Source organism: Lithobates pipiens, unplaced genomic scaffold (genome assembly GCF_037356315.1).
Source record: "Lithobates pipiens isolate NorthernLeopardFrog02 unplaced genomic scaffold, aLitPip1_a1.2 Scaffold_1, whole genome shotgun sequence".
NCBI lineage: Eukaryota > Metazoa > Chordata > Amphibia > Anura > Ranidae > Lithobates > Lithobates pipiens.
In genome coordinates, this window is record NW_027507685.1 from 115,607,483 (window position 1) to 115,633,499 (window position 26,017).

Here is a 26,017-nt window from a genome sequence, read left to right on the forward strand (position 1 = left end):
CCCCCTGGATCCCGCGGTCCTCGTGCACGCGCGCTGGCGCGTTCCCGGCCTAATGGAGGAGGGGGGAGTGTGGTTGCGAGCCGTGCATGTCAGTGTGCACGGCGCTGTACTGCGCAGGCACCAGGCGGCAGTTTTAAAAAGCCTAGAGTGTCAGGGGGCTGTAATTGGAGACACAGGAGCTGTGGGCAGTAAGCATCCGTGGGGATTGGATCCAGGCAAACCTTAGACACCTACTCAGCATCAGGTTGTGCAGTTTAAGCATATATATTTATTGTGAGACTTTAAGCACAACAGTGATTGCACTTGTACTAGTACCTCTGCTTTGTAGCTTAGGACTATGTCTCCTCGTAAGAGGGTCTCAGGGGGAGGTAGCAAAGGCACTGGTAAATCACCGCCTAGGTCCAGGGGTTCCAAAAGTGCCTGTAAGTTACCATCCCCCCCTGCAAGACTGGAGCCAGCCTCTCAAGACGAGTCAGTGCCCCTGTCAGGTTTTGCAGCCTCTCCTAATGTCTCAGCCCCGGTTTATGTCACTGAGGACTCCCTTAGGGCTACATTGGAGGGTTTTGAAGGGAGAATCATGAATTTTATTTCTGCTTCCCTGAAAGATAGCAGGAAAAGGGGTAGATCCCCTCCCTCTGCTGAAATCCCTCTCTCAGATGATTCTTCTGAAAATGAGGAGAGATCCCTATCTTGGGCTAGGGATCATGAGCAGTCGGATGAGTCAGAGGAAGAGGAGATAGTCCCCTCCTCCCAGGCACTCAGAAAGCAGGTGCAGTATTATACTGAATTGGTGCGTACCACATTCAGAATGCCTGCTGCTGAAGTCGCTACATCCTCTGTTTCTTCCCTGGGAGTCAGGAAAGCCCCACAGACTGCCTATTCCTTCCCAATTCATCCCTTAATGGATAAATTGATGTATGAGGATTGGGGACATCCCGATAAACTGTTTGCTCCTCCTAAAAGGTTTTCTGTGCATTATCCTTTGGAGGAAAGTTTCACCAAGAAGTGGGGGGTCCCATCTGTCGATGCAGCTGTTTCTTGTGTGAATAAAAACCTGACTTGTCCATTGGATAATGCGCAGGTATTCAAGGATCCAACTGATAAAAAGCTGGAAACCTTATTAAAAGCCTCCTTTTCCATGGCTGGCACTGTGGTACAACCTACAGTCGCAGCCGTGGGGTTGTGTCAGTTCCTCAAGGAACAGGTTAAGCAGATGCTTGGGCTCCTTCCCAGTGAGGAAGTAGAAAATTATGCAGAATTACCTCACATTCTGTGTTTCATGATTGATGCGATTTTGGATTCTGTCCAACAAGCATCACGTTTGTCTCTCATGTTGGTTCACATGCAAAGGGCCCTATGGCTAAAGAATTGGGCAGCTGAGCTGTCATGCAAGAAGCATTTGATTGGGTTCCCGTTTAAAGGGGAACGTTTGTTTGGAGAAGAATTCGATAAATTCGTCCAAAATATTTCAGGGGGTAAATCTACTCTCCTTCCAGTCAAAAGGAGCAAGCGTCCTTCATTCAGGCGTGCTCTCTCTCCCGAAACATCAAGCTCTAAGCAGTGGCGACGGCCTTCTCAGTCCTCCTCTACTAGAAAGGCTCAAGGCCGAGCCCAGGGGCAGAAAAAGACTTGGGGGCGAAAGCCTGCCAAGCAGAGCCCAAAAACTTCCTTGTGAAGGGGCGCCCCCGCTCGGCAGAGTGGGGGGAAGGCTCCTGCAGTTTGCAGGAGCCTGGCGGGAAAAGATCCAGGACAAGTGGGTGATCTCTTCGATATCTCTGGGCTACAGGCTAGAGTTTCAGGAGATTCCACCTTCTCGTTTCCTAAGGTCAAGGATCCCCAGGGATCCAGTAAAGCAAAAACCACTATTTCTGGCCTTAGATCACTTACTATCCCAGGGGGTGATAGTAGAAGTGAACCCAAAAGAACAGGGTTCAGGGTTTTACTCAAATCTCTTCACCGTTCCAAAGCCAAATGGAAGTGTCAGACCTATCCTGGATCTGAAGGATCTGAACCGGTTTTTACGCATCCGGTCCTTCCGAATGCAGTCAATCCGCACTGTGGTCTCCTCCCTGCAAGGGGGAGAATTCATGGCATCAATAGATATCAAGGATGCATATCTCCATGTGCCAATTTTTCCCGCACACCAAAAATTTCTAAGGTTCGCGGTAGAGTGGTGCCATTTTCAATTTGTGGCCTTGCCATTCGGGCTTGCTACGGCCCCTCGAGTCTTCACAAAGATTCTGGACCCTCTCTTAGCAAACCTAAGAGCTCAGGGCATAGCCGTCATGGCTTATCTAGACGACTTGCTTCTCATGGAGAAAACAGCAGCGTTCCTGAATCACAGCGTCACCAGAACGCTAGAACACCTAGAACGCCTAGGTTGGATCATAAACCTAGAAAAGTCGTCCCTACAGCCGGCCACCAGGTTGGAATACCTGGGCATGATCATCGACACCGCTCAGGGCAAGGTGTTTCTTCCAAGGCTAAAGGCCTTGGCCATTGGGGATCTGGTGCGCCTAATTCAGGGCAGAAGATCTTCCCCCATTCGGTTGTGCATGAGACTGTTAGGGAAAATGGTCGCCTCCTTCGAGGCCGTCCCATTCGCCCAGTTCCACTCAAGGCCTCTGCAAAGATGCATCCTTGCGGCTTGGAACAGGAAGCCCCAATCCTTGGATCTTCCTATGCGTCTATCCCCAGGGATATTCATTTGCTTTTTAACACACCTGGGTGAACCTTTTTTGACGCATATTAGAGCCCATGGCTCTAATCAGGTGCTTCAAAAACCCCCCCCCACTGCTGTAATTCAGGGGCCCGGCACCTGAAAAGGGACTGGGTGCCTGAATAGGGGGTGGCAGCGGCGGCCATGGATAAGCATTGCAAGTCTGACAGTTAAACAAGCATGACTCCCAAAAAGGACTTTTGTGGACCTAATAGTAATAGCTAGTGATTAAACTGACTGTTCCTGCTCCACACAGTGTAGGGACAGGACGCTGACAAAAGACAGCTGCAGAATCGATCAGCAGTGCACTCAGCAATTAGCAGCAGTGCACCAGAACCCTATATACTTTACACCTATAGCAGTCTTAGAAGGACTTTTGTGGACCTAATAGCTAGTGATTTGTGTCACTACAGTCTGTCCCTGCTCCACACAGCAACCTCTCCCTACACTGACAAAAGACAGAATGTAAAATGGCCGCCAGATCAGGTCTATTTATAAAGGTAGGGGGAATGTCCAATTGTCCATGTGCTGAAATGTCTCAATTGGCTGTCCTATACCCCATGATGGATGTGTCATCATGGGTCAAAGTTCTTTCACAATGTAAACGCATATGTCCACCGTGCGAACAGCACCAGAAGTCCGCCGGTTTCGCGAATCGCGAACACAGAAAATTCTCTGCAAACCGCAAGGCCATCCCTACCCAGCAATACTCGGTGATACCCAGCCATGCTTGGCCATGCTTGGCTGTACTCGGCCTCTGTATGTTGCCAGGCTGTGTGTCAGAAACCATGAAACAGACTGAGACAGAAGTACAATCAAATCACACTTGTTTATTAATAAAAATAAAAAGGTAAATAGAAAAAAGCGTGGTCAAGCATAGCCAAAGTCCAGTAGCCAGATCGGGTAGTCAGCCAGTCCAAAGTTCATTAACCAGAACAGGTAATCAGCCAGGCCAGAAGTCAGGGATCCAAGGAGAGCAACCACAAGCAGGATAAGAAGCCAGGGGGGATGTCAGCAAGCCAGTCTTAAAACAAACAGCAAGAGATGGTTCCTTGTGATGTGACCAACGCGAAGGCAAAGGAAAAGGTGAGCTGGAAGGCTTTAAATAGGCAGGTAGATGAGCATCATCAGGAACAGCTGGTAACTATGGAAAGAGAAGAGAGCTGGCAATTAGCCGACAGCGGAGCGGCCATCCCAGAGGAGGAAGGGCTAAGCCAGCCCTGACACTGTGGAAGTGTCACACATGTGGTATCGCCGTACTCAGGAGGAGTAGGAGAATCTATTTTGGGGTGTCATTTTTGGTATGTACATGCTATGTGTTAGAAATATTGTATAAATGGACAACTTTATGTTAAAAAAAAAATGCATTTTTACCACTTCCCGCCCGCAGGCCGTCATATGATGTCCTTGACTTTGTGCGGGGATATCTAAAATGATGGTTTTAGCTACAGGCATCATTCAGATATAAGCTTTTTCAGCCGGCGATTCCCTACACCATAAGAATGATCATAGCGGCTGTTCCGCTGCTTAATCATTCTTACAGGAGGTGAGAGGGGATGTCCCCCCCTCCCGCCCCCCTCCGGTGCTTCTACCGACTCACCAATACGATCAAAGCCAGGATCGCTTTTTTATTTATTTTTTATTTCAGGCTTCCCAGTCTAGAGGTGAGATGTGGGGTCTTAGTAACCCCATATCTCACTGTAAAGAGGACCTGTCATGCCATATTCCTATTACAAGGGATGTTTACATTACTTGTAATAGGAATAAAAGTGATAAAAAAATGTATTTTTGGGGAAAAAGTGTCAAACTAAAATAAATAAAGTGAAATGAACAATAAATTTTTTTTTTTTTAAAGCGCCCCTGTCCTCGCATGCAGAAGCGAACCCATATGTAAGTCCCGCCCACATATGAAAACGGTGTTCAAACCACACGTGAGGTATAGCTGCGAACGTTGCCTGTGGGGATTTTTAAGTAGCGATGTTTGGCGCCATTCCACGAGTGTGTGCAATTTTGAAGGGTGACAAGGTAGGTATTTATTTACTCGGCGTAACTTCGTCTTTCACATTATGCAAAAACATTGGGCTAACTTTACTGTTTTGGTTTTTTTAAAGCACAAAAACGTTTTTTCCAAAAAAAAAAAAGCATTCGAAAAATTGCTGCGCAAATATCTTGTGAAATAAAAAGTTGCAATGAGCACCATTATATTCTCAAGGTTTTTTTGCTAAAAAAAACACATATATAATGTTTTGGGGTTCTATGTAATTTTCTAGCAAATAAATGATGATTTTTACATGTAGGAGAGAAATGTCAGAATTGGGCTGGGTGCTCCAAAATGCCTGAAGGTGCTCCCTGCATGTTGGGCCTCTGTATGTGGCCTGGCTGTGTAAAAGTCTCACGCATGTGGTATTGCTATACTCAGGAGTAATAGCAGAATGTGTTTTGGGGTGTAATTTGTTGTATGCATATGCTGCGTGTGAGAAATAACCTGATAATATGACAATTTTGTGGGAAAAAAAAAAAAGGAAAAAGAAAAATCTTGATTTTGCAAAGAATTGTGGGGAAAAAAATGACAGCGTCAAAAAACTCATCATGCCTCTTACTAAATACCTTGGAATGTCTTCTTTCCAAAAAGGGGTCATTTAGGGGGTATTTGTACTTTTCTGGCTTGTTAGGTTCTCAAGAAATGAGGTAGGCCGCCAGTACTTCAGGTGTGATCAATTTTCAGATATTGGCACCATAGTTTGTGGACTCTATAACTTTCACAAAGACCAAATAATATCCATCAATTTGTACTTATTTTTACCAAAGATATGTAGTAGTATAAATTTTGGCCAAAATTTATGAAGAAAAATTACTAATCTGCTAGATTTTATAACAGAAACAAAGAAAATTATTATTATTATTTTTTTTTTTTACAGAATTTTCAGTCTTTTCTTTTATAGCACAAAAAAGAAAAAACCCAGCGGTGATTAAATACCACCAAAAGAAAGGTCTATTTGTGTGAAAAAAAAGGACAAAAATGTCATATGGGTACAGTGTTGCATGACTGAGTAATTGTCATTCAAAATGTGAGAGCACAGAAAGCTGAAAATTGGTCTGATTATTAAGGGTGTTTAAGTGCCCAGTGGTTAAAGTTCATGTGTGTGTAAAGGCAGGTGTCCCAATACTTTTGTGTGTATATATATATATATATATATATATATATATATACACACACACACACACACACACGCACATACACACACACACATACACACACACACAAAGTGTCTGCACCTTCCTAATAAGAGGTAAAAAGGAAAGCATTCATCTTCAGAGCCGTGCCCCTTCATTTCTTCTTCTGATGGTTTATGAAGAGAAGCTCAGATAACAGGAAGGAGGTGAGCAGAGAGGCGAAGCAAGAGACACGATCATCCGCCCTGCAGATCAAACGATGAAGAGAAGACGATACAAACAAATCCTAATATATCACCCGATAACTTTTTAGATTGATTCACACTTATAAATAAACAAAAAATTTCATTTTAGAATAGTATTTAACCTTTTGAAGGCAGACCTGTGATAAAAAATCTTGTAACGTTTATTGTAACATAAAATATTTTTTTATTTTTTCATCATTTTGTAATATTATTATAATACAGAATTTATATTATTATTATTATTATTATTATACAGGATATATATAGCGCCAACAGAGTACGCAGCACTTTACAATATAAAAAAGGGATACAGCACAGTTACAATACAATAAAATAGCTTACAATCTAAGAGGGTGGGGCAAGTGGTAGAAAAGGTAATAACTGTGTGTGTGTGTGGGGGGGGGGGGGGGGGTGTTATCTGATGGAATTGATGGGAGATTAGTCTTCTCTGAAGAGATGAGTTTTCAGGAATCACCTAAAGGCAGCTGGAGTAGGGGATAGCCATACAGATTGGGGTAGAGTGTTCCAGAGGATGGGAAAGACTTGGGAACAGAAGGTCTTGGAAGGAGCGAAGAGAATGGTTTGGGTGATATTTGGAGACAAGATTGGTGATGTAGCTCGGGGCAGAGTTGTGAATGGCTTTGTGGGTTTTGTTTTAGTATTTTGAATTTAGTTTGCTGAGCAATCGAAGATCAGTGGAGGGGTTGGCAGAGAGGGGTGGAGGACACTGAATGGAGACCAGTGGAGGGATTGGCAGAGGGGGTGGAGGACACTGAATGGAGATCAGTGTAGAGATTGGAGGAGAGGGGTGGAGGACATTGAATGGAGGTCAGTGTAGAGATAGGTGGAGAGGGGTGGAGAACACTGAATGGAGACCAGTGTAGAGATTGGTGGAGAGGAGTGGAGGACACTGAGTGGAGGTCAGTGTAGAGATTGGTGGAGAGTGGGGGAGGACACTGAATGGAGGTCAGTGGAGGGATTGGTAGAGAGGGGTGGAGGACACTGAATGGAGGTCAATGTAGAGATTGGTGGAGGATACTGAATGGAGGTCAGTGTAGAGGGGTGGAGGACACCGAATGGAGATCAGTATAGAGATTGGTAAAGGACACCGAATGGAGGTCAGTGGAGAGATTGGTGGAGAGGGGTGGAGGACACTAAATGGAGGTCAGTGTAGAAAGTGGTGGAGAGCGGTGGAGGATACTGAATGGAGGTCAGTGTAGAAATTGGTGGAGAGCGGTGGAGGACACTGAATGGAGACCAGTGGAGGGATTGGTGGAGAGCGGTGGAGGACACTGAATGGAGGTCAGTGTAGAGATTAGTGGAGAGGGGTGGAGGACACTGAATGGAGACCAGTGGAGGGATTGGCAGAGAGGGGTGGAGGACACTGAATGGAGATGAGTGTAGAAATTGGTGGAGGACACTGAGTGGAGGTCAGTGTAGAGATTGGTGGAGAGCGGTGGAGGACACTGAATGGAGGTCAGTGGAGGGATTGGTAGAGAGGGGTGGAGGACACTGAATGGAGACCAGTGGAGGGATTGGCAGAGAGGGGCGGAGGACATTGAAGGGAGGTCAGTGTAGAGATTGGTGGAGAGGGGTGGAGGACACTGAATGGAGACCAGTGGAGGGGTTGGCAGAGAGGGGTGGAGGACACTGAATGCAGATCAGTGTAGAGATTGGATTAGAGGGGTGGAGGACACTGAATGGAGGTCAGTGTAGGGAGGGGTGGAGGACACTGAATGGAGGTCAGTGGAAAGATTGGTGGAGAGGGGTGGAGGACACTGAATGGAGACCAGTGGAGGGATTGGTGTAGAGGGGTGGAGGACACTAAATGGAGGTCAGTGTAGAAAGTGGTGGAGAGCGGTGGAGGATACTGAATGGAGGTCAGTGTAGAAATTGGTGGAGAGCGGTGGAGGACACTGAATGGAGGTCAGTGTAGAAATTGGTGGAGAGCGGTGGAGGACACTGAATGGAGGTCAGTGTAGAGATTAGTGGAGAGGGGTGGAGGACACTGAATGGAGACCAGTGGAGGGATTGGCAGAGAGGGGTGGAGGACACTGAATGGAGATGAGTGTAGAAATTGGTGGAGGACACTGAGTGGAGGTCAGTGTAGAGATTGGTGGAGAGCGGTGGAGGACACTGAATGGAGGTCAGTGGAGGGATTGGTAGAGAGGGGTGGAGGACACTGAATGGAGACCAGTGGAGGGATTGGCAGAGAGGGGCGGAGGACATTGAAGGGAGGTCAGTGTAGAGATTGGTGGAGAGGGGTGGAGGACACTGAATAGAGACCAGTGGATGGGTTGGCAGAGAGGGGTGGAGGACACTGAATGCAGATCAGTGTAGAGATTGGATTAGAGGGGTGGAGGACACTGAATGGAGGTCAGTGTAGGGAGGGGTGGAGGACACTGAATGGAGGTCAGTGGAGGGATTGGTAGAGGGGTGGAGGACATTGAATGGAGGTCAGTGTAGAGATTGGTGGAGGGGGGTGGAGGACACTGAGCGGTTGGTAAGGTGGATAAGTCGTAGCAACAAAATAATTTCTTATCAAATTAAATTTTCTAGTTTTCATATATTTTGTAAATAAATTCTCTATATCACAGAGTATTAAATCATGAAGAATTGTCCCATCTGGTCTTTTTAGATGATTATTGGACCTTTTCATAAGTATGGCCCTCATCATGAATACTGTCCCGGGAAGCAACCATGTTTGTTTTGAAGGGGGGTTTAACCATTCTGGTAGGATTTCCTGTCTGTGAATTTTGCCTTGGAAGTTGTTGCTGAGTCGGAGGAGCTGCAAATACATTTCAGAATTAGAAAAGCAGCACATCACACATGAGAAATGAAAAATCTCCTTTCATGGATGACATGTAAGCAATCAGTTTGGGGGAAAAGATCCCCCCCCCCCCCCCCACACCCTGGAGTCAGTTCACTAAGAGTTAAATGTTGCATCTCTTTGGGTATTTTTGACACTTTTTCTTTTTACTTTCTCTATTCAGGAAACGCATGTTCTATTTGACTATTTTATTTTGCTATATTTAGTAATTCATAGGATGGACTTGTGTCTTTTTTTTCAACCTCACCTACTATGTAATACTATGTAATACAATATAGTACTATGCAATACGATGCAATACTATGCAATACGATATAATACTATGTAATACCAATACTAATAATAATTATGTAGTACCTAATTAGTATTTTTTTTTTTATATGGTTTTTAACTCACTTTTAACATAATTATCACACTGCACCAGAGGGAGATTGTTCTGCCAATGAAGACACACATTGTGAACCCAGGAAAACATTTTCAGGGGTGTATTTATAACAAAAATAAAAAATAATTCAGCCAGCAAAAGTCTGATGGAGCATACACACACAATCGTGTTTTCCGACCAAAAGCTCTCATCCGTCTTTTGCTGGCCGAATTTCCAATCGTGTGTACGTGGCATTACGGTTCCGGTCTCACAGTCTGTCAGGTGTGAAGCGTACTCTGAGGACAATATGTAATGGAGATGGCCTCTGGGCCACATTCAATGAACAAGTACCACCTGGAGGGCCTCCTCCCATGGCTCATCCTCGAATGTTCCCACCTCCTCCTCCCATGGCTTATCCTCGAATGTTCCCACCTCCTCCTCCCATGGCTAATCCTCGAATGTTCCCACCTCCTCCTCCCATGGCTCATCCTCGAACGTTCCCACCTCCTCCTCCCATGGCTCATCCTCAAATGTTCCCACCTCCTCCTCCCATGGCTAATCCTCGAATGTTCCCACCTCCTCCTCCCATGGCTCATCCTCGAACGTTCCCACCTCCTCCTCCCATGGCTCATCCTCAAATGTTCCCACCTCCTTCTCCCATTTACTTGATGCAGCCGGAGGAAATCCCCCCCCCCCCCCAGCCAGGGCCAGACTTACCATTGGGCTTGACTGGGCTCAAGCCCATGGGCCCCACCCAATAGGGGGCCCCGTGGGCCGCGCCGAGATACATAGAAAAGTGTGCTCGGCTTGGCTCCGCTCACAGTCATGCTCAATGCCGCCCTATGATGGACATAACACAGGGACTGGGCATGACTGAGCCGAGCCGAGTACACTCAGCTACTCTCGGCTCCGCTCGGGACTGCGAAAGGACGCGAGAGCTGCCAAGAGGACCCTCTGCATCTCAGCGGTGACATTTTTAAACTTCAAGACTGCAATGACAAGGCTGCAAATGATGGACAAGGCTGCATTGATGGGCATTTAAAGAGGAAGTAAACCCTGATGGGTTTACTTCCTCTTTCATTCCCTGCAAAGACAAAGCATAATGGACGACTATGCATCGCATAGTAGCCCATTATGTTTCACTTACCTGACACAGGAGCCAGCGATGTCACCGCTGTCCCCTGTAGTCCGGCGCATCCATCTTTTCGGTGGGGTCTCGCAGCTCCGCCGCTGCACACGGGAGCCGACACGCGTGGCAGCTCCGTTGTTGGAAATGCCGCGCTCAGTGCGCCTGCGCGCCGCTGTCTACGGTGCATGCGCCGTAGACAGCAGTGCCTGTCTTCGGGCAAATATCTCCTAAACCATATAGGTTTAGGAGATATTTCTTGGACCTACAGGTAAGCCTTAATCTAGGCTTACCTGTAGGTCAAAGTGGTTTGTAAGTGTTTAAAACCACTTTAAATGTAAGGTTTTTCCTTAAACTTCCCTCCTAAACTTGGGGTGCGTGTTATACGCCGATAAACACGGTAATGTATAGAAGGTAGGGCCCGAAAGCGACTCAAGCCCAGGGGCCCCCACCACCCTAAGTCCTACCCTACCCTCAGCTAAATATTAAGAACCATAGAATAAGTTCTAGAGATAAAGCCCCGGGACTCTGATACGTTAGCCATGTATCGGAAGATCGTGAGAGAGTCCACAGGGCCCCCCAGCCTGGATCTTCACTGCATGTTGCAGCTGTAGGTAGTAGAAGAACATCGATCGTGGGAGGTGACACTCACCATAATTTGATCTATGTCTGGTGTAATTTGGGGGTCTGACCTAGGAAAGGAAGTAACATTGAGTCACAATGAATATTATCGTATAGAAAAGATATAATCATTCAATAAGACAAAGTGCGAATCCCTTAACAACCAATCACAGTTGATCTTTCAGTGACCTGGTGACAAACAGATGAAAACAAGAATAAGAGAACTTCCTGCACTTCCCCCCCCCCCCCCGATATAAGAGAACTTCCTACACCCCGATATAAGAGCATTTCCTACACCCTCGATATGAGAACTTCCTACATCCCGATATAAGAGAACATACAACACCACCGATATAAGAGCATTTCCTGCACCCCCGATATAAGAGAACTTCCTGCACCCTCCGATATAAGAGAACTACCTACACCCCTGATATAAGAGAACTTCCTGCACCCCCTGATATAAGAGAACTTCCCGCAGCCCCCTGATATCACAAGCACTTCCTGCACCCCCAATATCAAAGCACTTTCGGCACCCCCCAAAATAAGAGAACTTCCTACACCCCCCCAACTTCCTGCTCCCCCGATATGAGAGAACTTCCAACATCCCGATATAAGGGAACATACTACACCACCGATATAAGAGCGCTTCCTGCACCCTCAATATAAGAGCATTTCCTGAACCCCCCGATAGAAGAGAACTTCCTGCACCCCCGATATAAGAGAACTTCCTGCACCCCCGATATAAGAGAACTTCCTGCACCCCCCGATATCAAAGCACTTCCTGCCCCCCATATCAAAGCACTTCCTGCCCCCCTCATATAAGAGCTCTTCCTGCACCCCCGATATAAGAGAACTTCCTGCACCCCCCCAAATATAAGAACTTACTACACCCCCGATATAAGAGAACTTCCTAAACCCCCCCGATATAAGAGAACTTCCTACACCCCGATACAAGAGAACTTCTAACACCTCTGATATGGGAGAACTTCCTGCACCCCCGATATAAGAACTTACTACACCTCTCATAAGAACTCTTCCTGCACTCCCAAATATAAGAGAACTTCTTTCACCTCTGTGTAACCTGGGGGACAGGTAGCAGGTACAAAGCTCCCTGGGATGAGCAGTTGCTCAGGCACAGATACCAAATCCAGTGATGTAGTGACAAACAGTGCTGTGTTTATTTGTGTTATATACAAGTCCATATATAGGTGCTGTACAGTGTTCCAGAAAACAAAATAAAAAGGACAAAAAATAGCAAAACACAAATCCTAGCCGTGTCTCGGCTCTAACTATACAATATGCAGGCCCTCACTACCAAGCTGAACAAGCCTACCGCTTGTCAGTCTCTACATAAACTGCTTAACATCTTTTACCAACCTTTTGTCTGCTCAGGTGAGCTTAAATTAGCCTGGGGAAAAGGACCAAGACCCGAACTGGATCATGGATCAGAGATTTCTGAATGTGTACGAGAGGAGCCTGAGAGATGTATAAACCCCGAACAGGACTTTTCCTAGCTCTCTCTGGGACGCTCTGCTACATATCCTCCCCCTTATTTCAACCCCAGGGTTGGAACACCTGTGCCCCAACAGGAGGGAATACAGGACAGGGCATCTACATTCCCCATCTCAACACCTGGCCTGTGTTTTACGGTGAAGGAGTAATCCTGTAGAGCCAAAAACCACCGGTTCACCCATCCATTACTCTCCTTTTGGGCCATCCATTTCAGGGGAGCATGGTCAGTTATTAACTCAAACTGGCGCCCTAACAAATAGTACCTGAGCGCATCCATGGCCCACTTTATGGCTAAAGATTCCTTTTCAATGACTGCATACTTTTTCTCATGGTCACTGAGCTTTCTGCTTAGGTACACCACAGGGTGTTCTTCCCCATTGTGTACCTGCGATAGTACTGCCCCGATACCAACAGACTCATCCGTCTGAACCAAAAAATCTTTGGAGAAATTCGGGGGAGTACAGTACTTGCTGTGCACAAAGAGCCTTCTTCCGGACTTGGAAAGACTCCTCTGCTACTAAGGACCAATTCACCATTACAGAGTCTTTACCTTTCGTCAGGTCTGTCAGAGGGGCAGCTATAGTTGCAAAATTTTGAATAAATCTTCTAGAATACCCCGCAATGCCAAGAAAGGCCCTGACCTGCTTCTTGTTTGCAGGACGTGGCCACTCCTGGATGGCTTCTATTTTACTCACTTGAGGTTTTATGACACCACGGCCAATAGTGTAGCCCAAATACTTGGCTTCCTCTAGACCAGTGATGGCGAACCTTGGCACCCTAGATGTTCTGGAACTACATTTCCCATGATGCCCATGGACTTTGCAGTGTAGTTAAGCATCATGGGAAATGTAGTTCCAAAACATCTGGGGTGCCAAGGTTCGCCATCACTGCTCTAGACCAATGGCACATTTTTTTGGATTTGCCGTAAAACCTTCTTTGAAGAGGGAATCAAGGACAGCCTGGACACGAGGCAAATGAGACTCCCAGTCAGTGTTATATACCACCATGTCATCTAAATAGGCTGATGCATATCGTCAGTGGGGTCTTAGTGTCCTGTCCATGGCCCTCTGAAATGTCGCGGGGGCATTTTGCAACCCAAAAGGCATTTTTTTTTATATTGGAATGAACCCTCCGGGGCTACCAGTCAGGGGTATTTGCCAATACCCTTTTGTCAAGTCCAAAGTGGTAATATAGCAAGCTTTGCCAAGTCGGTCTATACGTTTGTCTACTCTGGGCATTGGGTGTGTCAAACTTTGTCACTGCATTAAGCTTCCTGAAGTCGTTACAGAACCTCCAAGTGCCGTCCGTTTTTGAGACTAACACGATGGGGCTAGACCAGTCACTATTGGATTCCTCAATAACATCTAGCTCCAACATTCTTTTAACTTAATTGCTGATGTCTTTTCTCCTCGCTTCAGGAATTCTGTACGGTTTGAGCTTGACACGTACCCCAGGTTCAGTAACAATATCATGCTGAACTGCTGAAGTCACGCCAGGTAACTCTGAAAATTTCTCTCTATTCCTCATCAGGAACTCTCTAGCTTCCTGTTTTTTGGGAACATGACAAGGTGTCTGGAATCGTGACCTCAGGGATCAGAGGGGACTCAGTACCCTTAAGCGTTACCGGGATGGACCTTGCAGTTAACGCCAGTCTATCCCGCCAGGGCTTTAACAGGTTTATATGGTAAACCTGCTCGGGCTTCTTTTTTCCTGGTTGATACACCTTGTATTTGACGTCCCCAACTCTTTCAATTACTTCAAAGTGACCCTGCCACTTAGCCAGGAACTCGCTCTCAACAGTAGGAACACCAGGACCCTGTCACCAGGTGAGAAAAACCGGAGTTGGGCCCGCCTGTTTTATATTCTCTGTTGGGCTGCCTGGGCCTGCAGTAAGTGTTCTTTTACCATAGGCATGATTGCTGCAATCCTCTCCTGCATTTGAGCAATGTGCTCAATTACACTTTTATGGGGTGTCTGCTCCCCATCCCAAGTTTCTTTGGCTATGTCTAAGAGTCCCCGAGGGTGTCTCCCATAAAGCAACTCAAATGGAGAGTACCCCGTAGAGGACTGGGGAACCTCTCTGATGGCAATCATCAAGTATGGTATCAGGAAGTCCCTGTTTTTCTCATCCTTGTAAACAACCTTTTTTAACATGCTCTTTAACGTCTTATTGAAGCGCTCCCCCAAGCCATCCGTTTGAGGATGGTACACTGAGGTTCGCAACTGTGTCACCTTAAACAACTTTCACAGCTCCCTAGTTATTCGTGACATAAATGGGGTGCCCTGGTCTGTAAGGACTTCTTTAGGGATGCCCACCCGACTGAACACCATAAACAGCTCTTTGGCAATGTTTTTAGCAGACGCGGTGCGTAAGGGAACTGCTACAGGGTAACGGGTAGCATAATCCATGATTACAAGGATATGCTAATGACCCCGGGCAGACTTGGGGAGTGGACCCACAAGGTCCATGGCAATCCTCTCAAAGGGCACTTCAATAATAGGCAAGGGCACTAAAGGACTTCGGAAGTGGGGTAGTGGGGCTGACATCTGACACACAGGACAAGAGTGACAATAATTCTCAATATCTTTCTGTACCCCGGGCCAGTAAAACCTGCACATCACCCTTTCAGTCGTTTTTTCAACCCCTACATGGCCTCCTAGCAAGTGCCCATGGGCAAGTTCCAACACTACCCATCTGTATGGCTTAGGGACCACCAACTGTTCAACCACTTCATCATTAATTTTACATACACAATATAGTAAATCCTGATTGCTGCTGAAATAAGGAAAACAGGGCCTGTCCCCTGGTTCGACAGGTACCTCATTAATCACTATTACATTTTCCCAGGCCCTGGCAAGGCTCTGGTCTTTTCTCTGCTCAGTACCAAAATTTTCTTTGTGCACATTAAGGTCAGCAAACTCCAACGTAGGCTCGGATTCAGCAGACGGCAGTCCAGCTCTACTGGCGGTGGGGTCTTCCTCAGACTCCTCCAGTTCTCCTGCCATAACCGACAGAGGAAAACCCAGGGAGCCCTGAGAGGAATCCCCTGTACCCACATTGTCAGTAGTGGCCAGGAGTTCTGGCTCTGCCACTGAGAAACTTAGGGAAGTCTCTACCAATGATGGCCTTGTGCACCAAGTGGGGGACAAGTCCAACCTGATGGGTCACCGTACCTAAGCCAGTTTTAAACTGAACAGTGGTTATAGGATACTCCCGGGTATCCCCATGTATACAGATCACAGCAATTTTTCTTGATCATACATCACGGGACACAGGAGCTTCATTACATAGTGGGTTATATAGGAACCTCTGGTGATTGGACACTGGTTGACCCTAATTAAGGAGAATTCCTCCCCTATATAACCCCTCCCATCTGGGAGGCACCTCAGTTTTTTCGCCAGTGTCTATGGTGGTTGGTCACGTAAAACATTAGCTCTATGCAGGTCCCTGCGAGGGCCTAAGGGCTACAACAAACCGGATCCATACCTCGGGCCGATATTTTGACTCCCAAGATGGTATGGTACCCGGGCCTCGTCAGCCGAAGAAGCGAGGTTTTGCCTGTAAGTCCTCTCCATTGGAAGACTGGGCTCTGGGAAAACCAGACTTGGTGTACTGTTTATACAGAGCGCACGAAAGTTTCTGGCAGAGCTTTCTACATGGCCCAGGTAGGAGGTTCTTCCGAGAAAGAGACCCAGATAAACCTGAAGGTTGGCTAACAATACCCACCGTGATGGGTGAAGGCTGGAATTTGTCTGGTTCAGCAATTCCTGCGGCGAGGACAGGTAAGGGAAGTTAATCCTGTATATATATATAAATATATGAATGGATTTTTTCATTGTGAGTAGTTGTATGTCTTACCTGGTTTCCACCACTAGAGGGAGTAAGAGCAGCCTGATGCATACTTACATGCCTTTCAGTACACACGCTCAGTGAAGCCTGGTTCTCCAGCTGACTCACGTCTCCATTGCAGTCCCTGCCACATCAAGGTAAACAGGGGTCCCACGTAGTTTGGGGGTCCCACGCAGCTCCATTGGGGTTCTCCTTCCCCCCCTGGATCCCGCGGTCCTCGTGCACGCGCGCTGGCTGTTCCCGGCCTAATGGAGGAGGGGGGAGTGTGGTTGCGAGCCGTGCATGTCAGTGTGCACGGCGCTGTACTGCGCAGGCACCAGGCGGCAGTTTTAAAAAGCCTAGAGCGTCAGGGGGCTGTAATTGGAGACACAGGAGCTGTGGGCAGTAAGCATCCGTGGGGATTGGATCCAGGCAAACCTTAGACACCTACTCAGCATCAGGTTGTGCAGTTTAAGCATATATATTTATTGTGAGACTTTAAGCACAACAGTGATTGCACTTGTACTAGTACCTCTGCTTTGTAGCTTAGGACTATGTCTCCTCGTAAGAGGGTCTCAGGGGGAGGTAGCAAAGGCACTGGTAAATCACCGCCTAGGTCCAGGGGTTCCAAAAGTGCCTGTAAGTTACCATCCCCCCCTGCAAGACTGGAGCCAGCCTCTCAAGACGAGTCAGTGCCCCTGTCAGGTTTTGCAGCCTCTCCTAATGTCTCAGCCCCGGTTTATGTCACTGAGGACTCCCTTAGGGCTACATTGGAGGGTTTTGAAGGGAGAATCATGAATTTTATTTCTGCTTCCCTGAAAGATAGCAGGAAAAGGGGTAGATCCCCTCCCTCTGCTGAAATCCCTCTCTCAGATGATTCTTCTGAAAATGAGGAGAGATCCCTATCTTGGGCTAGGGATCATGAGCAGTCGGATGAGTCAGAGGAAGAGGAGATAGTCCCCTCCTCCCAGGCACTCAGAAAGCAGGTGCAGTATTATACTGAATTGGTGCGTACCACATTCAGAATGCCTGCTGCTGAAGTCGCTACATCCTCTGTTTCTTCCCTGGGAGTCAGGAAAGCCCCACAGACTGCCTATTCCTTCCCAATTCATCCCTTAATGGATAAATTGATGTATGAGGATTGGGGACATCCCGATAAACTGTTTGCTCCTCCTAAAAGGTTTTCTGTGCATTATCCTTTGGAGGAAAGTTTCACCAAGAAGTGGGGGGTCCCATCTGTCGATGCAGCTGTTTCTTGTGTGAATAAAAACCTGACTTGTCCATTGGATAATGCGCAGGTATTCAAGGATCCAACTGATAAAAAGCTGGAAACCTTATTAAAAGCCTCCTTTTCCATGGCTGGCACTGTGGTACAACCTACAGTCGCAGCCGTGGGGTTGTGTCAGTTCCTCAAGGAACAGGTTAAGCAGATGCTTGGGCTCCTTCCCAGTGAGGAAGTAGAAAATTATGCAGAATTACCTCACATTCTGTGTTTCATGATTGATGCGATTTTGGATTCTGTCCAACAAGCATCACGTTTGTCTCTCATGTTGGTTCACATGCAAAGGGCCCTATGGCTAAAGAATTGGGCAGCTGAGCTGTCATGCAAGAAGCATTTGATTGGGTTCCCGTTTAAAGGGGAACGTTTGTTTGGAGAAGAATTCGATAAATTCGTCCAAAATATTTCAGGGGGTAAATCTACTCTCCTTCCAGTCAAAAGGAGCAAGCGTCCTTCATTCAGGCGTGCTCTCTCTCCCGAAGCATTAAGCTCTAAGCAGTGGCGACGGCCTTCTCAGTCCTCCTCTACTAGAAAGGCTCAAGGCCGAGCCCAGGGGCAGAAAAAGACTTGGGGGCGAAAGCCTGCCAAGCAGAGCCCAAAAACTTCCTTGTGAAGGGGCGCCCCCGCTCGGCAGAGTGGGGGGAAGGCTCCTGCAGTTTGCAGGAGCCTGGCGGGAAGAGATCCAGGACAAGTGGGTGATCTCTTCGATATCTCTGGGCTACAGGCTAGAGTTTCAGGAGATTCCACCTTCTCGTTTCCTAAGGTCAAGGATCCCCAGGGATCCAGTAAAGCAAAAACCACTATTTCTGGCCTTAGATCACTTACTGTCCCAGGGGGTGATAGTAGAAGTGAACCCAAAAGATCAGGGTTCAGGGTTTTGCTCAAATCTCTTCACCGTTCCAAAGCCAAATGGAAGTGTCAGACCTATCCTGGATCTGAAGGATCTGAACCGGTTTTTACGCATCCGGTCCTTCCGAATGCAGTCAATCCGCACTGTGGTCTCCTCCCTGCAAGGGGGAGAATTCATGGCATCAATAGATATCAAGGATGCATATCTCCATGTGCCAATTTTTCCCGCACACCAAAAATTTCTAAGGTTCGCGGTAGAGTGGTGCCATTTTCAATTTGTGGCCTTGCCATTCGGGCTTGCTACGGCCCCTCGAGTCTTCACAAAGATTCTGGACCCTCTCTTAGCAAACCTAAGAGCTCAGGGCATAGCCGTCATGGCTTATCTAGACGACTTGCTTCTCATGGAGAAAACAGCAGCGTTCCTGAATCACAGCGTCACCAGAACGCTAGAACACCTAGATCATAAACCTAGAAAAGTCGTCCCTACAGCCGGCCACCAGGTTGGAATACCTGGGCATGATCATCGACACCGCTCAGGGCAAGGTGTTTCTTCCAAGGCTAAAGGCCTTGGCCATTGGGGATCTGGTGCGCCTAATTCTGGGCAGAAGATCTTCCCCCATTCGGTTGTGCATGAGACTGTTAGGGAAAATGGTCGCCTCCTTCGAGGCCGTCCCATTCGCCCAGTTCCACTCAAGGCCTCTGCAAAGATGCATCCTTGCGGCTTGGAACAGGAAGCCCCAATCCTTGGATCTTCCTATGCGTCTATCCCCAGGGACACGCAAGAGTCTTGTCTGGTGGTTGCAAACCAAGAATTTGCTGAAGGGCAAAACTTTTCTTCCTCTTCCATGGAAGATTATCACAACAGATGCCAGCCTGACAGGCTGGGGAGCAGCATTGGAGGAGACGTGCTCGCAGGGGAAATGGTCTGCGACCGAGAAACTACTGCCCATAAATATCTTGGAGATCCGGGCAGTTTACATGGCTCTCATAAAGTGGTCTTACAGACTGTGAGGTTTCCCGGTTCGGGTTCAGTCCGACAATGCCACAGCAGTGGCTTATATCAATCACCAGGGCGGTACCAGGAGTCTGGTGGCCCAAAAAGAGGTGAATCGCATACTTGTCTGGGCAGAAAAGCATGTTCCGTGTCTTTCTGCAGTCTTCATTCCAGGAGTGGAAAATTGGCAGGCGGATTTTCTGAGCCGCCAGCAGTTGTGCCCAGGAGAATGGGCTCTGCACCCCGACGTGTTTCGGAACATATGTCACAAGTGGGGTACTCCGGACGTAGATCTGTTTGCATCCAGGTTCAACAGGAAACTGGACAAGTTTGTGTCAAGGACAAGAGATACACTTGCTCAGGGGTCAGATGCTCTGACAGTTCCCTGGGATCAGTACAATCTGATCTATGCCTTCCCCCCGAGCCCGCTTCTGTCGCGGTTCCTGGGAAGAGTCAAGAGGGAGACAAAGTCGGTCCTTTTGGTGGCCTCGGCTTGGCCCAGGCGACCATGGTACGTGGAAATCATGAAGTTGGCAGTAGGCAGGCCATGGATCCTCCCTCTCCGGCCAGATCTGCTCTCACAGGGTCCAATCCACCATCCTGCTTTACGCAGTCTGAATTTGACGGTTTGGCTGCTGAGACCCACATTCTGAGAGACCGTGACCTTTCGGGGCCAGTCCTTTCTACTCTGGTCAACGCCAGAAAGCCGGCCTCCAGGCTTATTTATTACAAAGTCTGGAGGACATATGTTTCCTGGTGTGAACTCAGGAAATGGCATCCTAGAAAGTATGTCATTAACAGAATCTTGGCCTTTCTCCAGTCAGGCCTAGAAATGAATTTGGCCATAAGCACTATCAAGGTGCAGATTTCGGCCCTGTCAGTGTTTTTTCAAAAGCCACTTGCATCGCATTCCCTGGTACGGGCTTTTATCCAGGGGGCCATGCGGACAAGACCGCCAGTTAAACCTCCGGTATGCCCATGGGATCTGAATTTGGTTCTCTCGGCTTTGCAGGGGCAACCATTTGAACCTTTGCATCTGGCTTCATTAGTTCTCCTGACTAAAAAACTGGTCTTCTTGGTAGCCATATCTACGGCTAGAAGAGTATCAGAGCTGGCAGCTCTTTCCAGCAAGGAGCCGTATCTAATTATCCATAAGGACCGGGTGGTCATGCGTCCCAACAGGTCCTTTCTACCTAAGGTGGTTTCGGGTTTCCATTTAAATCAGTCCACCGAAGAAGAATCTTTACACACTTTGGATGTGGTTAGAGCAATCAGTATTTATCTTCAAGCAACTACTCAGATAAGGAAAACTGATTGCTTATTTATTTTGCCGGAAGGCCCTAGAAAGGGCCAGGCGGCGTCAAAATCCACTCTCTCAAGGTGGATTAGACAAGTTATTTCTCAGGCCTATGGTTTAAAGGGAAAGATTCCTCCTTTTCAGGTGAAAGCGCACTCTACTAGGGCTGTTAGTGCTTCTTGGGCAGTGCATCACCAGGCCTCCCTGGCTCAGATCTGTAAGGCTGCAACTTGGTCATCAGTCCACACATTCACCAGATTCTATCAGGTGGATGTCAGAGGGCAAGAGGATATAGCCTTCGGGCGCAGTGTACTGCAGGCTGCAGTTTAGGTCCTCCGGTCCCTGGCGGTCTATATTTATGATCTGTGTCTCCCTCCCCTCAATCTGAGCATTGCTATGGGACATCCCACTATGTAATGAAGCTCCTGTGTCCCGTGATGTATGATCAAGAAAATGGGATTTTTATATACAGCTTACCTGTAAAATCCTTTTCTTGAGAGTACATCACGGGACACAGGTCTCCCGCCCCTCTTGGGTTTTACGTGGTTTCTTATTGCTTTGCTACAAAACTGAGGTGCCTCCCAGATGGGAGGGGTTATATAGGGGAGGAATTCTCCTTAATTAGGGTCAACCAGTGTCCAATCACCAGAGGTGCCTATATAACCCACTATGTAATGAAGCTCCTGTGTCCCGTGATGTACTCTCAAGAAAAGGATTTTACAGGTAAGCTGTATATAAAAATCCCATTTTTTTAGCATGACAATTCACGGATTCAATCATTTCAGCTGTAACCAAAGTCTCTAGACTTCCAGAGTCCAGCAAGGCTGTAATAGGCTTATCATTAACAGTCATTTGGCACATTGGTTTTCCCATATTTGGCGCTGCAGCACATGAAACAGCTGCAAACATAGACTGCCTTCTAATAGATAAATCACATGGCATTGGTTCATCTGTCAATGGACAATTTGCTGCAACATGTCCCAGTTCTTGGCAATGAAAACACCTGACGTTTCCCCAGTTTGGTTTGCTGACAGGCAGTGGCTTCCCTTGTTTGGGACGCCAAACTTCAGTCCCGGCACCAAAAATCCTCCCCCCTAGTACCTTTCAACGAGTTCCACCAGGTTGTCCACCGATTTGGGGTCTCCTTGACTCACCCACTTCTGCAGGGGAATTGGTAGTGACTCAGGAAGCGGTCCATGACCACACGCTCCACTATTTGTGGCCCAGACAGGGACTCCGGCTATAGCCATTTCCTCACCAGGTGAATTAGGTCGAACATCTGCGATCTTGGGGGCTTCTCACCTTGAAAGAACCAGCTGTGGACCTGCTGTGCTCGAACTGCCAAAGTGACACCAAGTCGTGCCAGGATTTCCCGTTTGACCTTTTCATAGTCTCCTACTTCTGCTGATTCCAAATCATAGTAGGCCTTCTGCGATTCTCCAGAAAGCAAGGAAGCAACCAGTCCTGCCCACTGGGTTTTAAGCCAACCTTCTCTCTCAGCGGTCCGCTCAAACGTTAGCAGAAAGGCCTCTGGATCATCATCTGTAGTCATCTTAGAAAGAAAGCGACCCACATGGATGGCTGAGGACTTGTCTCCAACATCAACTTTAGCAGGTGACCACTGTGCTAGCGTCTCCACAACCTCAGTCAAGGTTTTCCTATCTGCTTTGGCATCAGTGGCTAGCTGTTCAAACAGGCTCTGCGATTGCTCCTGTGCGATAGCATTAGCTTGCTGTAGTGCAGCATTAATTGCAGCATTTGTTTGCTCCTGTACAGCACTAATCTGTTGAAACAGCACCTTGGTTTGCTCCTGTGCGATAGCATTAGCTTGCTGTTTTGCAGCATTGGCTTGCTGTTGTGCAGCGTTGAGTGCAGCGTTTGTTTTCTGCTGTGCAGCGTTGGATATCATCAATTGTTTTAGGATTATTTCCTTGTTTAGTCACTCTAGGTACTGGCCTTTTAAGTAGTAACTTACTACAGCTGGTTGCAGCCTCCACCATATGTAACCTGGGGGACAGGTAGCACGTACAAAGCTCCCTGGGATGAGCAGCTGCTCAGGCACAGATACCAAATCCAGTGATGTAGTGACAAACAGTGCTGTGTTTATTTGTGTTATATACAAGTCCATATATAGGTGCTGTACAGTGTTCCAGATAACAAAATAAAGGACACAAAATAGCGAAACACAAATCTTAGCCGTGTCTCGGCTCTAACTGTACAATATGCAGGCCCTCACTATGAGGGCTGAACAAGCCTACCGCTTGTCAGTCTCTACATAAACTGCTTAACAGCTTTGACCAACATTGTCTGTATGTCCCAGGCAGAGAACAAAGGCTGTCTACTCAGGTGAGCTTAAATTAGCTTGGGGAAGAGGACCAAGACCCGAACTGGATCATGGATCAGAGATTTCTGAATGTGTACGAGAGGAGCCTGGGAGATTTATAAACCCCGAACAGGACTTTTCCTGGCTCTCTCTGGGATGCTCTGCTACATCTGATATAAGAGCTCTTCCTGCACCCCCAATATAAGAGAATTTCCTACACCCCTGATAGAAGAGAACTTCCTACACCCCTTATATAAGAGCTCTTCCTGCACCCCTGATATAAGAACACTTCCTACACCCCCGATAAAAGAGAACTTCCTGCACTCCTGAAATAAGAGAACTTCCTACACCCCCACGATATAAGAGCATTTCCTGCACCCCCCGATATAACAGAACTTCCTGCACCCCCGATATAAGAGCAATTCCTATACCCCCGATATAAGAGCACTTCCGGAACCCCGATATAAGAGCACTTCCTGCGCCCCCGATATAAGAGCACTTCATGCACCCCCCCGATATAAGAGCACTTCCTGCACCCCAGATATAAGAGAACTTCCTACAACCCCGATATAAAAGCACTTCCTGCACACCTGATATAAGAACACTTCCTACACTCCCGATATAAGAGAACTTCCTACACCCCTGATATAAGAGCTCTTCCTGCACTCCTGATATAAGAACACTTCCTACACCCCCGATATAAGAGAACTTCCTGCACCCCCGATATAAGAGAACTTCTAACACCTCTGATATAAGAGAACTTCCTACACCCCCGGTATAAGAGAACTTCCTGCACCCCTAATATAAGAGAACTTTATGCACCCCCAATATAAGAGCACTTACTACACCCCAAAATAAGAGCACTTCTTGCACCCCCAATATAAGAGCACTTCATGCACCCCCGATATAAGAGAACTTCCTATACCCCCCAATATAAGAGAACTTCCTGCACCCCCAATATAAGAGAACTTCCTACAACCCCGATATAAGAGAACTTCCTCCACCCCGATATAAGAGCACTTCCTACAGCCCTGATATAAGAGAACTTCTTACACCCCGATATAAGAAAACAGCTTGAACAGCCAGTCTGCCCCCCACCCACTCGCACAGCTACTCACAGAATTCCACACCAGAATTAAAGGTATTGTCATCGACAATCCTTGCATCACAGAGACTTTTCTCCATGATGGGCCAGTGAGCGTCTCCAGCTCTAATTTCACATAAACTGACTAGATTTCTGCATACTGCTAAGTAGGTTTTTTCCACTGCCTATTACTCGCCAACTTTCATTAGGAGACTCGTTTTCCTGCAGAAAACTCTCCATCTCTTCTGTTAATTGTTTCCTATGAGTGGTCTTTGTCACATTTAAAGTAATCAAAACATTCTCAGCCTTTTCTTTCATTAAAATTTGCATATTTCTTCATAACATCCATTATAAACCTATATTCTCTTTTGTACTGTTTCATTGTCTAACTACTGTTTTTCTCAACTTGCACAATTCCTTTAATATTCTAGCCTGCTAGAATAATAACTAAATCAACCCGGTCCTGTATATCCCACACATACAAACATCACGTTATACCAGTAATCTCACAGCCTGTCAACAGCTAACATCCCTACAGACAGTCTCTCACACAGGGATCTGAAGGGAGGGGCCACCTCACTCCTTGCAGTGAAGCGCAAGGGTAGGGGTGAGGAGCATAGCTGCAGAATGCTTCTGTCATGCTCAAAAATGATTCTTCAGGCTTATATTTCTTTTAACTCAGCGATACTTTTCAAACATATGCATTGCCTGATATAATTCTACTTTGCTAGACCCATCAGTGATATGCATTATAAAAATGTTGACAGGCTCATAAGTATAGTTTATAGGGATGCACCGAAATTTCGGCCGCCGAAACATATCGTCCGTAAATTATGATTTCGGCAAATTGCCGAAAGGAAAATCTTGTCGATAATGGGGCCGGAAATGGGGGCGGGGCCTGGGTGGGCCTCCGCCCCCTGGTGCCGCCCATTGCAGGGGTGTTTTCCTGGCTTGTCCCCAGTCCTCCGTCCTCCCTTCTCCTTTCCTTCCTCCGCCTTTCCTCCCGCCCGACAGTGCGGTGATCTCCTTGTGTCACGGAGCTGTGCATTGAATTGCCTGGGCGTCTGCAGTAACAATGTCCCGCCTCCTGTGACAGACGGTACACTGATCCAATGGCGGGACATTGAATCAGCCTGACATGATTACAGGAGGCGGGACATTGTTACTACAGCCGCCCGGGCAATTCAATGCACAGCTCCATGACACACGGAGATCACCGCTCTGATCCGGGCATGGGTGAGGCTGCATTTAGACACTGGCAAGCTGCATGAGGGGAAAAGAGTGTGCCCAGGGCAAGCATTACTGCAGAGTTTTGTCCGTAGATAAATCAAACGTTTTTTGTGCTCACAGTGCTGCTGCATCCAAAAGAGTCATTTGTTTGCCTCTGAAACTATCCACCTCTGGCCACTTGTGTGAATATAGCAATGCTATATAAACCAGGTCACAGGACAGAGGCTGTACTCCCTTTATTGGCCATATAAAAAAATAATAATAATCTTGATTTTGACCCAGCTAGGTTTTTATCGCCATGTGATAGAATGGGGAAGGGTTAAGTTATTGCTAGTAGAGGTAACAATATGATCATTCCCAATAGAACTCTGTTGGAACGGAACCAGGTAGCTTGCTTGGGGCCAGTTCACACCAGATGCAGTTCCGTGTGCTTTTTTTTTTTTTGCACAAAATGCATGCACAGTGTTTTCCATGTATTCCAATGGCTCTAGTTCACACCATGCAGTCAGTCTCCACACCGGAAACTGACTGCATTGTGTGA

At 47.2% G+C, this 26,017-nt stretch overlaps 1 protein-coding gene across 8 annotated transcripts in view; it reads right to left on the bottom strand.

The window, feature by feature from the left end:
- LOC143970083 (IST1 homolog) overlaps window positions 1-26,017 on the bottom strand; it is a 114,829-nt gene that overhangs the window by 11,438 nt on the left and 77,374 nt on the right. For 4 of the 8 annotated variants that reach the window (XM_077474378.1, XM_077474375.1, XM_077474377.1 and 1 more), the window contains one exon: window positions 8,515-8,926. In XM_077474378.1, the coding sequence (XP_077330504.1) occupies window positions 8,552-8,926 (375 nt within the window). In that variant the 3' untranslated portion in view covers window positions 8,515-8,551. Of the gene's footprint in view, window positions 1-6,394; window positions 7,881-8,514; window positions 8,927-11,110; window positions 11,151-26,017 lie in introns of those variants that run through there. The other 4 variants (XM_077474374.1, XM_077474380.1, XM_077474381.1 and 1 more) reach the window with 4 other exon arrangements.